This window comes from Falco rusticolus, chromosome 9 (genome assembly GCF_015220075.1).
Source record: "Falco rusticolus isolate bFalRus1 chromosome 9, bFalRus1.pri, whole genome shotgun sequence".
Classification (NCBI taxonomy): domain Eukaryota; kingdom Metazoa; phylum Chordata; class Aves; order Falconiformes; family Falconidae; genus Falco; species Falco rusticolus.
This window is the reverse complement of record NC_051195.1, coordinates 29,882,457-29,894,901: the sequence shown is the minus strand read 5'-3', so window position 1 is coordinate 29,894,901 and position 12,445 is coordinate 29,882,457. Positions and strand designations below refer to the sequence as shown.

Here is a 12,445-nt window from a genome sequence, read left to right as displayed (position 1 = left end):
GGGTGAGGTGGGGTGTAGAGTAAGGTATAGAGCAAAGCTCATACAGCAGGCTGTGGCTGGGAGGGCACAGACCTGCATGCCGTTTTGGTGGCAACGTGGGTGAATTCATAAAAAGTTACTCCCTTCCCAGCTTTTTAGCTTCCCCAACAGCCACAACTCTGTCAAGCACCCACGGGGGTGGATGTGCAGCCCGGACCTTCTCACAGACGCAGCACAATGCCCGTGGGCTGCAGCTCCGCGGCTGCCCCCGGCCCTTCCCTCGCAGGACCTGCCGCCCCGCGGGGAGGCTGCCAGCCGCGCGCGCTGGGCACCCCGCGGCTGCCAGGGGCCGGAACTGGGCGGCGCCTCGCGCTCGAGCCGGGGTGGGGCCCGCTCCGCGCGCGCCAATCAGCGAGCGGGAATGGGGTGGGTGGTGCGGGAGCGAGGCGCCAAACAGCCCTTCCTCCTCCGGCGCGGGAGGACGCCCCGGCAGCCTCTTCGCTCCGCAGCCAATCGCAACCGCGCTCCGTCTCCCCGTCCCGCCCCTGGCCGCAGTGAACCAACGGGAAGCGCTACTCCTTCAGGCGCTCAGCCAATCAGTGACCGAGCAGAATAAAATCTATCTTCACCGCCTCCTGCCCACTGCCCCTGGGGCGGGGGTCGCTCCGGCCAGCGGCCTGTCCTATGGTGCCGGCAGCGGTCGGTCTCTCCGTTCTCCGCCGCCGCCCAGGGTCAACCGAGCAACTCACGTCATGACCCGGCCGCTCGGCGTGGGCGTGCCGTTGCCGAGCCCGCCCGTCACTAGGTCCCGACGCCATTTTACGCCGGCGGCCGCAGCTACAGAAGCAGCCCGGGGCTTCAGGTACCGGCGGGGAGCGGCTGAGGGGCGGACGTGGGCGGGGGAGGTGGCTGCGGCCGCTGCCAGGTCCCGTCGCTGGCCGGCGGGGCGCCCCTCGTCTCCCGGCATGCACTGTGTCTCCCGGGGCAGAGGGGCGCTCCCGCCGTGGCTTGCCCCGCGCCGCGCCCGGGTCGGGGGGCCGCTCTGCGGGTGGCCGGTGGCTGCGGGGGCCTCACGGTGCTGTTCCCAGCTCTGGCCTCTCGGCCCTGGGCACGGCGGGCAGATGGGGGTGTGAGAGCATCAGGGAGCACGGCGGGGTGCCAGCTGCACCTGCACTGGCGCCCCTGGGGGTCCCAGCCCTGAGGCGCTGGCCGTTGCTTTCCTACGCTGATGGTAGTTGGCTGGCTCAGGCGAAAGGGGCGCGATAGCCAGGCAATCTGATGGCATATAAAGAACTGAAGAAAGTGTCTAGCTAAGTACTGACTGGCACCCTCAGCAGAACATTCAGATTCATGAGTTTTTCCCATGTGTACCCACATGTCCTCCCATCTTATGTCTCGCTGATTGTTAGCAAGTCTACCTGTAGAGTTAGGCGGGCTTCAGCAGCTCAGCTCTAAAGAGAGAACTTCAGTTGTCACTGGTTCAGCTTTCAGGCCTGTTCCAGCTGTGAACTGTGCTGCTAACGGTGCTGGAGAGCAAAGCCTCCAATGAGGCAGTGGCAGTTGGTGACAGAGTTTAGATATGGTGAACCTGTCTAGTAACTAGAAATCTGAATTCTGCCAGAGACTCAATGAGGTTTTGTAGGGGCTGCTGAGTTAAGTAAGTTTTGTTTCTTGCAGTATGAAGCAAGTTGTAATTTTCTTATGCCATTATCAGCACCTTACTTTGTTCGTTTCAGGGGATCCTCTTTTTTGATAGCACTGATATTTGAAAGAAAGGAAGAAGGTGGAATTTCAGTTCCTCTTCTGTGTTGCTTCTTGCACAAAGTGAAACTATTTTGTGTTTTGGTTTTGCTGCAGACATCTAAAAGACCTAGTGAGGTTTTAGGTGTGACTTTCTGTTCTGGGTTTTGTTGTTTGTTTTGAATTTTTACAGTGCTTTTCAAGATGCTTCATTTTGTCAAAGATGCAGTAACGTTTTGTAGTTTACTCCTAGGTTGCGTGGCTTTGCTTTCTTTGAGCTATTACAAGTGTTTCCATCATAGATTTTTAAAAGTATAGTTTTTATCCAGTCAGAGATAACAACTGGTATGACTAAATACTAGTCACTTTTAAAAAGTACTCAGGGGTTTCTCTTTCTCAAACAAGTAAAGAATTTCCTCCCTTCTTCCGTTGCAGGTTGTGCCCTTAATTTTGAAAGAACTGGAAGATCTGTTAGGTGCATCTCCTGGATGTGTAGCTATTTTTCTTTTGTCAAGTGAGATGATGTATTTCTGGGTTTAGCCTTTTTTGATTTTTGAGCAGTCTTCCTGGTGTCTGAGTTAAGATGAGATTTCACAAAAAATGGTGGAATAATTTTTAGTGGTGATAAATATGTTTTGCTGAATGTATATTTTGTCAACAAAGATACATTTTGTGTAAAAAGAGTGAAAACCAGTAATTATTGTTGCTTCATCAGTTCTTCATTCTTTTAGGGATGATTATTTGACCTCTTACTAAAACAATAGTGGAAATTCTCCTTTGATTCATTTGTGAACAGTTGTGATCCTGTTCACACAGGACAATCACATGGGAGTTTTGTACTTTAATATGTATGATAAGCAGGTTGAAAGGCCCACTACTTTCTCATGTTCCTCCTTGTACTGTATGGTATGCTTTCTTTCCCCCCCCCCCCTTGTTTTTGTTTGAAAATTCTAGTACACTTACTTGTCCGAGATACGATACAGCACTTGAGAAATTATTCTTTTGTTTTAGTTGGACAGTTCCTATCCCTTGCACTTCCAAAAAGCAGAATTACAACTGTGAAGTAGAAAATGTTAATGGCTAAGCACTTCAAAATAAATAGTGTAAGACAAATCACTCTCCATTGAAGTTAAACTTTTATTCCAGGGAGGAAAAAAAAAGGGCTTTTTTTTTTCTTTTTTAGCAGCAGTGCCTCCGTTCTTTCAGTTATGTGCAAGGCTTTGTGTAATTATGGAACAAACAATAATTTCATTACAAAGCTCTCGCATTTAGAATAAAACAGCAACAAGATAAAACAATGAGATAGTGGGTGTGGGAGGGAGATAAGCAGTCATTTGAAATCTGTGGAAAGGCTGTGGAAAGAAGGAAGAACATGAGCAGAAGACTTTGGTTTTGGTTTGCCTTCAAGATTCAAGTGCAGATGGGAATCTGAGAGGTAGCTGAAGATGAGATTTGGACTGCCAACAGTGGTTGGTTTGCAGATGGGACTTCAACCTGGAAGGAAGAAGTACAGTTGCTTAGTGAGGAAAATAGAAGGGTTTTGAAAAGATAGGCGGTGCAGAAAGCTGTGGGTATGGGATGATTTTGCAGCTGGGAGAGCAGTCGCAAGCATGAAGGAATGCAAGGCAGAGAGCGCCTTGCTGTGAGAAGGTGAGGTCAGGGTGTCAAGAGTGAGAGGTAGTCTAGGGCAGAAAGACTAAACCATCAACAGATAAACTTACAATTTAGCCTTTTGATTCTTCTGTTGAACTGAAATTTGGGGACCCTGTTGCTTCTGCGTGTGGGAAGAATGGATGTATTTTGGCCTATGTCAAACTAAGCTGGGACAGGTTGGAGGCAAGTAGTCCTTGACAAGTAATTTTTCTGCCCTGTTTGTTAGCCCGAAAGACAGTTTTACACAGTTGGCTTTTCACTGAGTTACAGTATTCTCATACATTATTACTTGTCGGTAACCGGATTAAAGAAATGTCACTGCATTATAAACAGCTTTTTATATGTGTAGATGCTAAAAATGCAGAAGCCATGTCAGAAAATGTGAAAGTGAAAGTAACAAGCTAATGGAAACATTCAAAATTAAATCCAAGTTTAGTTTGAGCAAGTGAACAGTGGGTTCTTCTGGTCTGAACTTCAGAAATAGTTATTGAGTCTGTGAAAGTACAGTCTTGTATGGATGCTTGAATATGTTGGCTTAGAAACTGGGATAAGTAAGTTTTGCCTTTGTAATCGCCGTTACGCAGACAGTAATGATACAGCTTTGCACTGGAAGGCACAGAAAGATTACAGAAGACAGAAGAAGGTTGTAAACAAATCTGTATTACTGCTTTCTCACTCCAATATCTTGTTGGAACTTGAAGAGGCACTTCCAAAACAGGCATAAATACAGCCTTGAAGCCACATACTTGCCATGTGGGAGAAGGTGAAGATAACAAGTTCATAGTTCTTGGTGTATTTTAATGTCCAAGTTGTATATTACTCGGACAATCTGCCCATTTTTAGAAGTGGCATTTTCTCAGAGAAATGCCTTGGTATTTTTATGTCCCAATTATTATTGCCAGAGAAGATACCTCTTATTTAAAGCTGTTAATTAGCTTTGTATGTGTTAAAATAAGATGGTTGTAGACTGCTGTTTCTGTTGGAAGCCAGAAGATGCCCATAGTGTGTGCACGGAGGGAGGCCACTGATGTCTGTTTTGTTAAGGGGCAGTGCTGGTACAAGTTCCTACTGAGAAGTCTGGTAATAGTGCAGATCAGGATTTGCATCTGTCCTAGTTTTGGCTGGGATAGAGTTAATTTTTTTCTTAGTAGCTGATGCAGTGCTGTATTTTGGATTTAGTAGGGGAATAATGTTGATAACACACTGATGTTTTTAGTTGTTGCTAAGTAATGTTTATACTAAGTTAAGGACTTTTCAATCTCTCAGCTCCTGCCAGTGAAAAAACTGGAGTGGCATAAGAAACTGGGAGGGGATGTAGCCAGGACAGCTGACCCAAACTAACCAAAGAGATATTCCATATCATAGGACATCATGCTGAGTATATAAACTGGGGAGAGTTGGCCAGGGCCTGCCGATCGCTGCTCAGGGACTGCCCTGGCATTGGTCAGCGGGTGGTAAGCAATTGTATTATGTACTGGTTTGGTTTTTTTTTTCCTTCCCTTTGGATTTTATTCTCTCCTCTTCCCTCTCCTTTGCATTATTATTATTGTTGTTGTTATTATTAAATTATTACATTGTTCTTATCTGAGCCCTCAAGTTTTACCCCCACCCCCGATTTGCATCCCCATCCCACTGGAGGGGAGCAGGGGAGTGAGTGAGTGGGTGTGTGGTATGTAGTTGCTGGCTGGGATTAAACCATGACACCATCCCATCCTGGCACCAAATGTGTGAAAAAAAGCAGCAGAAGTACACAAAGAGTTCTGGAGAACAACAAGAAAGTTACAGGATTAGTTGAACCTTACAACTTGCAGGTGGAACTTTGTGGTTAGACCTGACTGCAATTAATAATCCATTGAAGAGAGTTTGGTCACTGTGGTATTGATAATGATAAGGCTAGCTGCTTACCACTGTAACACTTTGGGGGGAAAAAAATTTACAGTAGGAGTTACCAGCTCCAAGTGTTGATAGTGGAGATGGGGAGGTTATTAACAGTCTCACGTAAGGTACTGTTAAGGTCTCATCTGGGATACTGAATACAGGTGAGGTCAGTCCCATTTAAAAAAGCATAGTTTAAGCTAGAAGGATGGTTAAGACTTTACTAGGATGATAAGGGAAACAGTTTGAGTGAAGAAACTTGACAGGTTGGTTGGCTTCACTAGCCAAGCAGAGTGAAAGCTGGAAGGCAATGAGGATGATAGTGCTTTCTTTGATCTATCGGTGAGCGATCGGAAATAAGAGCTGCTGACGTTAAAACAAAATATGTAGAAATAAATTACAGCATTTTATGAATATTTACTGTATGGGCATTTAGGTATTGTTCATTTGAAAAGATAAAGTTATGTTTTCCCTTCAGAAAGCAGACCACTGCAGAGTTCTTCAAACCAGTTTTAAACCAAGGTAAATATTTTAAATGAAGATATTTAAATTAATTTTAATTATATAAGTGTGCAGAAGTATAGTCCAATCTCTTTCCAAATTGGAGCAGCAGCATAATGAGTATAGCTTACTAAATATGTCAAAATGCACACATTTAATTTTTTTTTATAAGAATCTAACTGAAATAACTTTATATTAAAATTAATTTATTTAAATAGTGATGTAATTAATATTTAAAATTACTGTCTCATGCTTAAGCTATATTTTTATAACCACTGAAGCTGTAGCATAGATTGTACAATTCTTTTATATGAAATAAATGCCATGGCACTAGCAAAACTAAATGATTAAGTAAATTAATTTTGGAGTGTGTGTGTGAGAGAGAGAAGATATCAAGTAATACAGTCTATTAAGGGTGTGTCCATGTGTCCAGTATTGTGGTTGTGAATAATTGGTCTTTATTTTTCTCTCTTAGACCTTGGCCATAAAGACAGTATTGTGCTGTGTTCACCAGACAGAGGAAATGTAAAAGATGCAGGAATTGGACTGTCAGTTTTATGCACTGAACGTTTTGAAAAGAAAATATCTTCTTCAAAGAAGGTCAGAAGAAAAAAGATGCCAGACCAAACACCAAACACAGGTTCTGTGATAGATGCCTTTCGGAGAGTAAAGGAGGAAAAGGACAGCGTAAACATTTTAGAGGATGACAGAGCATGCAAAGCACTGGATTCATTATACCCAAAAGTTGTGATTCAAAGACTCCTTATTACTGCAGGGTCTCACAACTGTTTCTTAGCCAAAAAGGATAAAACTATCAAGTCTGAAGAAGGAAGAAATAAGAAGTGTCTGGGTGTAACAAGAGTACCATTGTCTTGTGGAAATAGTTGGGAACAGAAAACTGACTGTATGGATCTAGAAGACAGTAGTTCAGACTCTGACAAATGGGTTTCAGAAGCTGATACTCTAAAAGCCTGTGCTAGAAATAATGGCACCGTGAACAACGTATCTCCCTGCCAAAACCCAGGTCTTCCCATGAAATTGTCCTGCACTCCAACTGACTCTGAATGTAGGTTGTCACTGGAAACTCTCCACAGAGAAAGGAAGCGGAAGAAACATATAATGAAACAATCTAAGCCACACCCTGTAAAGCCATTCTCAGGAACAAGTGTATCACATCAGGTGTGTTTAAAAGGGTCATTAAAGGTGGAAATCAATGACCTGTTGCACATGTGTTTTGGTTTTTTTTCTGTTTCAATGTAGGATGAAATTCTTGGTGCTGGCTTTTTCAGGTGTAACAAAAATGTATCCTCTTTTGCTATTCCTTTGTAAATTTTAGATCATGCTTGGGTAATCTGGTTCTTAACTATTTTACAATAAATGAGAAATCCTGGTTTAAAAGCAGGGGAGATATTCTGAGATAGATTGCAAGCGTGGAAATGCGATGGAGCTTTAAATTGTGTAGAAAAGAATATTTTTATCTTAAATGTCTTATGACCTTGTGTTTTCTTACAATGTGGTGTAGGGAACAACCTGGCAAATTTCTGCTGGTTAGAAGTTGCAGTTAGTAGAAGTTCAGATTTACGCATTTAAGCCACAGTATTTAGATAGAGGTGGGAGTGGTCCTAGTAAGTATGTAGTATTTCATTACAGGTTGAATTACATTCACTTTTGTACAACCAAGAAAACCCTTTAAAAGGTTGCTGGTTACTTGCAACGATGATCATTATGTTTGCCTCCATAATGTGCAATGAATGGAACAAAAAAGATTGTTTAGCTTGTGTTTCCTTTTCTCCTTAGCACCTGTTCCTCTATTTGCTTGTCTGTGTCTTCTGTCATTTTGTTACTTTAAATTCCTAATGACTTGTTTGAGGAAAGTCAGCTGGACTATGTTGCCATATAGCCCAGGGGCACAAGTGGCTAATGGCCCTAAAAGTGGAGAGATTTACAACAGGAAGCTAATCTGAAGAAAAGATGTAAAATTCAGATTGCGGAGAGTCTTTTTGTTGAGATCTTTGCAGCTGTGTGTTAAGTTTGTCTTGAAATTTAAGTATATTACCATATTTCTGTGTGTGTGTGTAACTAGGTCTGGATTCAGCACTTTGCTCAAGATATCAACAACCTGGTTTTAAAAAGTATGTGATTAACTTTTTTATTTTCTCCGTCTTTATTTTTAGGGAAATGAACGTCCTTTAAGAAAAGTACCACATTCTTGTCCAAGGGAGACTGCCTCAGGTAGAAGCAGTACTTATAATATGGAATTAATTAAACAATCAGTTTCATCACTTATTGTCTCTTTTCAGTGGCTGTTTTCCTGTTTTCTCTCAAAAAAATATTACTGCTGTATAGTGAAGGTTATTTCTAATATATGGCAAGCTTGAAGAGGTTTAAAAGTAATTTGGGATTTTAATGAAAATTGTTACAGATTGTAACTTAATTAGATGTCATTATGTTTCTTTGTCTTAAGTTCTTAATCCCTGATTATTTTTATGGTTTCCCTTGCATTTTGGAACATCCACATTCACTGTGGTGGTTAAGAAATTTTGCCTTTCAGCTTAATCCAAAAAGAACTTTCTTGTTGAACTGAACGCTAAAGTTTAGCTGCCATTCTTTGGGTTTTTGTCCTTTTTAACCACATAATTTTGTTCTGCAGTAGGTAGAACTGAATATAACACGACTAGAAGCTTGAGCTAGGTCAGTGGGATGATTAAAAAAAAAAAAAAAAAAGAGGGATGACCCAAACCAAGGAGAGTATTCCCATGTTGTGGGTCCCTGGCTGTGTAAACCTGTCAGACTCTCTGCCACTGTGCTTCACTTTCCGCTTGTGCTAGCAGTGGGACTTCGCCAGTGCTTTTTGGAGCTGATCTGGCTGAAAATTGAGTTGGGAAGTTCTCAGCCACATCAGCTCCATGAAGTAGTTTGCCATGAAGTGTCCAGGTGCTGATGCCAGCTGAAGGCAGGAAGCAGAAAAACATGGTGAGGAGGGCAGACTGGTATCGTAGAACCATAGACTGAAAATGGATTTCTTTCTATTCCAGATTTTTTTTTTATGACCACTCTTAAAATTACTGCAGTATTTTCAAAATACTTTTCATGCTTTCATTATTTATAACCATAATTGGTAATTACAGAAATTTTCTTCCAGTCCCATACCTCAACTGGGCTATTGTCTGTTTCCAAAGACTGGTTAATTCTAGTGTATAGGAAAAGTGTTTTATGGTGGCTACTGAGCTGCTTTAAAGCAAAGGATTTAATTTCTAAGTTAGTTACAATGATAACAGCGCAGTATCAGCTAAATCTTAGTTGTGGTTCACTTTGTTCAAGCAGAATGGAAGTATTGTAGTTTCTGATAAAAATTTCTGTCATAGTTGACTTAAATATAAAAGTTAGGGTTTCTTTTAAACATGACAACAGTGGTGTGCTTTTTTCTTAAACACTTCATAGATGACACCTCTCAGCCAAAGCAGGTTTCAAAACATCAGGGGTCTTCAAATGCACTGAGAACATCATCTGAGATGGCCGCTGGTAGGCAGAAGAGGCAATCTATTCCTTCACACTGCCTTAGATCTAAGATGTGTTTTGGGCAATCCAAACAAATAGACTTTCCTGGGAAAAAAAGACATGCTACCGTAAGTATGGATACACACAGTTCAAATCAATCTAAAGTATCAGGTTTGAATGACCCTGCTTTTAGTAGATCATCTGCAAAATGCAAAAATAAGAAGTCTGACTTTGTAAAAAGTATTTTAAAGTCTACTTGTGGTGATGTTCTGCAAATAAAGGAGGCTGCTGCTCTACCTAGACGTGACTCTACTTTTCCAGAGGAATACCTCAATTCAAGTGATGAAAATGAGAAAAATAATTGCTCCGCTGTAGGCTTGTCATCTTCATATTCTGTACGCACTCCTGGTAAAAATAACCAGACTTCTGTTGTGGATACCAAAGAGAATCAATTGCAGGTGGCTAACTCATACTGTTTCTTGGAAAAGTCCCTTCCTTTTTCTCAGGAAATAAGTACTGTGTTGCCTTCTCTCCACCACTTAACACAAACAAAAGGTGTGAAATCTCATCTCCAGAATGCTAGCTTCTCTCAGGTATTGGATGCTAAGAAAGAGCAAGATGGGAAAATACCAGAAAGACATGCATGTAATAAAGCTTACAATATTCAGTCCAGAAAAAGTTTTTTGAAAACAAAATACACGACTTCAGAAGATGCTTCTGATTCTTGTTTAGTGGAAGGCTCTAGGAAGCTTGTACTCTCAGAAGAGACTGGTGAAAGTGTTCCGCATTTGTTGCCTTTTAAAGAAGGGTGTATGGACAGCGGCCATATGTCCTCACGACTGTCAGGAGAGGTAAAGGCTCGAAGCACCTGTACAAACAACTCCAAGCTGAATGCAAGATCAATAATCAGCTTTGATAGTGAAGATGACAGTTTGGAATGCAGTCTAGCTGATGTAGATGATGATGAAGAAGTAGCATTCGTGTCACTGCAACAAATTCTCTCTTCAAGTCCCAAGCCACAGACAGGAACGGAAGAATTTTGTGTTGACAGCTCTTCTCAGGACACCGTGAATCCATTACTGAATCTTCATGTAAGTGGCTAAAAAAACCCAAAAAAAGTATTGCATCAGCTTTGTTATGTTGTATTTTTTATATGATTTAAAAAATTATTTATAATGCATGAAAACTGAAGAGTTACTTGCCTGCAAAACTGGATACTCATCTGAAGAGTCCTATGCTGTACAGTGCAAGGTAGTCAGAGAAAGGGTGTGCTGCTTACTGTGCTTGTCCTTGGAGTGTTTGAAAGATGGTTTGTGCAGCTGGCTTGCATTAGCCACAGGCTCTTCAGTGGCTTTTAGGAATTCCGGTTTTGCCCTCCTCTGCCCTCCCCTAAAGAAAAAGGCAGGAGGTTACATTTAAAAGATGTGTGGGGTCTAATGTTTTCATTTTCCTGATCAGGTAATATTTTTGAGTTGAGGGTAACTAGAGGAAATTAACCTAGATGTTGAGACATCTGTATGTTAGACCAGTCATATATCCTTGTCACAGTCTGTGATTGTCCGAAATCTGTACAAGTTCTCGATCTGTGATGTTTTCTTTGATGCTGAATTTCATGGAAATTGAAAGTATTTTAGAAAGGATTTCAAAAAACTGAATTGCTTCTGTTCACAAAGGATAGATGAAGTGTTTAAATCCCAGTTTACAGAATATTGTGATGAATTGATGTGTGTTTTTAAGTTAGCCTATTTGTTCAACGAGAGCTTGTCAAATAAGTATAGTAATTTTGAAGTTTTATTGTGATATAGTGTTTATTTAGGAAAGTCCTGCAGTAAGGACTAATGTGGCATTCCTGACAAAGGTTGGAAATGCCTGCATTTGAATAAAAAGATTGTTGTGCTGAGTCTGGCTGGGTTGGGGTTTGGTTTCTTCATAACAGCTGTATGGTGGTGTGTGTTTTGGACAATAGCAGTGTCGATAAGAGAGTAGTCTGCTGGCCATTGGGAGCAGTACTTGCACAGTGTCAAGGCTTTCTCTTCCTGTTCTGCCCCTGCAGCGAGTAGGCCAGAGTGAACAAAAGCTGGGGGAACAGAGCTTGAACAGCTGTAGATAACCAAAGGGGTATATTCCATGCAACATAGTGTCATGACCAAGCAGGGGGAGTGAGTCTGGCATGTAGCCATTACTTGGCGTCTGTCTGGGCATCCTTCTACTTGTGGGAGGTTCTGAGTGATTGCCTTTGCATCGCTTTTTTTCTTTTCCCCCTTACCGCCTCTTTCTTAGCTTATTACACTCTCTTTATCTTGACCCATGAGGTTTCTTGCTTTTGCTCTTCTTATTCACTCCCCCCCACCACTGGGTGGGGAATGAACAAGCTGTGTGGTGCTTAGCTGTTGGCTGGGGTCAGCCCACTGCTGTTTTCTACAGCAGAAAACAAATAGGAGAATACCCATATAAATACTCTCATCCTCCTCTCCTCTATTTAAAAATCCCTGAAACAGTTCATTTGTTGACTGAGTTACTGTCTCCGTAGGCAGATGTTGAACAGCCATAATTATTTTATCTGTCCTTATGATTCATTATGCAGACACGTTATAGATCAGACTTCTGTGGTTACATACGTATTCCACAATCTTAACCAACATGTCTATGTAATTAATGGTTAAAACTGGCAAACAGATGCAGCCTAGATCAAATGTTTGTGGAACATGTGTGTGACCAGAACATTTGGCCTGTCTTGTTTCCGCATAATCAATGGCCAAATAAAACAGTTAAGAACTGAACCAAAATTTCCATGACTGTGTTTTGCATATGCTAGCATTCTTCTCCTGTCTTGTAAGAAAGTACATACGTGTATGTGCACATTGCTATAAAGTCTTGATTCCTCAGTTGTTCAACAGTCATTTTAGAGATATAAAACAGATATAAATTAAGGTAAGAGGTCTTCAGCTTTCCCACAGGATTTCCCAGACAAAGATGTGCTGATTGTTACATTTGAAAGCTACATCTGATTACCAAAAACTAATGCTGTATTAACTGGGTGTTTTATTAGCAGGTGAATACTAAATTCTTAAACTAACTTCTCTTACCTTTGGGTGATAGAAAATGCCCAGTGAGAGGGTATGCTCTTACTGAATTGTGTTCTCTTAAAACAAAGGAGGTCATAGGAGGAAGCTTTGTCACTTGTAAGAGGTTTGCAGTT

At 41.7% G+C, this 12,445-nt stretch overlaps 1 protein-coding gene across 5 annotated transcripts in view; it reads left to right on the top strand.

The window, feature by feature from the left end:
* Positions 1 to 577: 577 nt before the first annotated feature.
* SLF2 (SMC5-SMC6 complex localization factor 2) overlaps positions 578 to 12,445 on the top strand; it is a 30,382-nt gene continuing 18,514 nt past the window's right edge. For 4 of the 5 annotated variants that reach the window (XM_037399287.1, XM_037399285.1, XM_037399286.1 and 1 more), the window contains exons 1-5: positions 578 to 841; positions 5,726 to 5,769; positions 6,224 to 6,927; positions 7,923 to 7,980; positions 9,190 to 10,337. In XM_037399287.1, coding sequence (XP_037255184.1) covers positions 732 to 841; positions 5,726 to 5,769; positions 6,224 to 6,927; positions 7,923 to 7,980; positions 9,190 to 10,337 — 2,064 coding nt within the window. In that variant the 5' untranslated portion in view covers positions 578 to 731. The remainder of the gene's footprint in view (positions 842 to 5,725; positions 5,770 to 6,223; positions 6,928 to 7,922; positions 7,981 to 9,189; positions 10,338 to 12,445) is intronic. The other variant, XM_037399288.1, reaches the window with a different exon arrangement.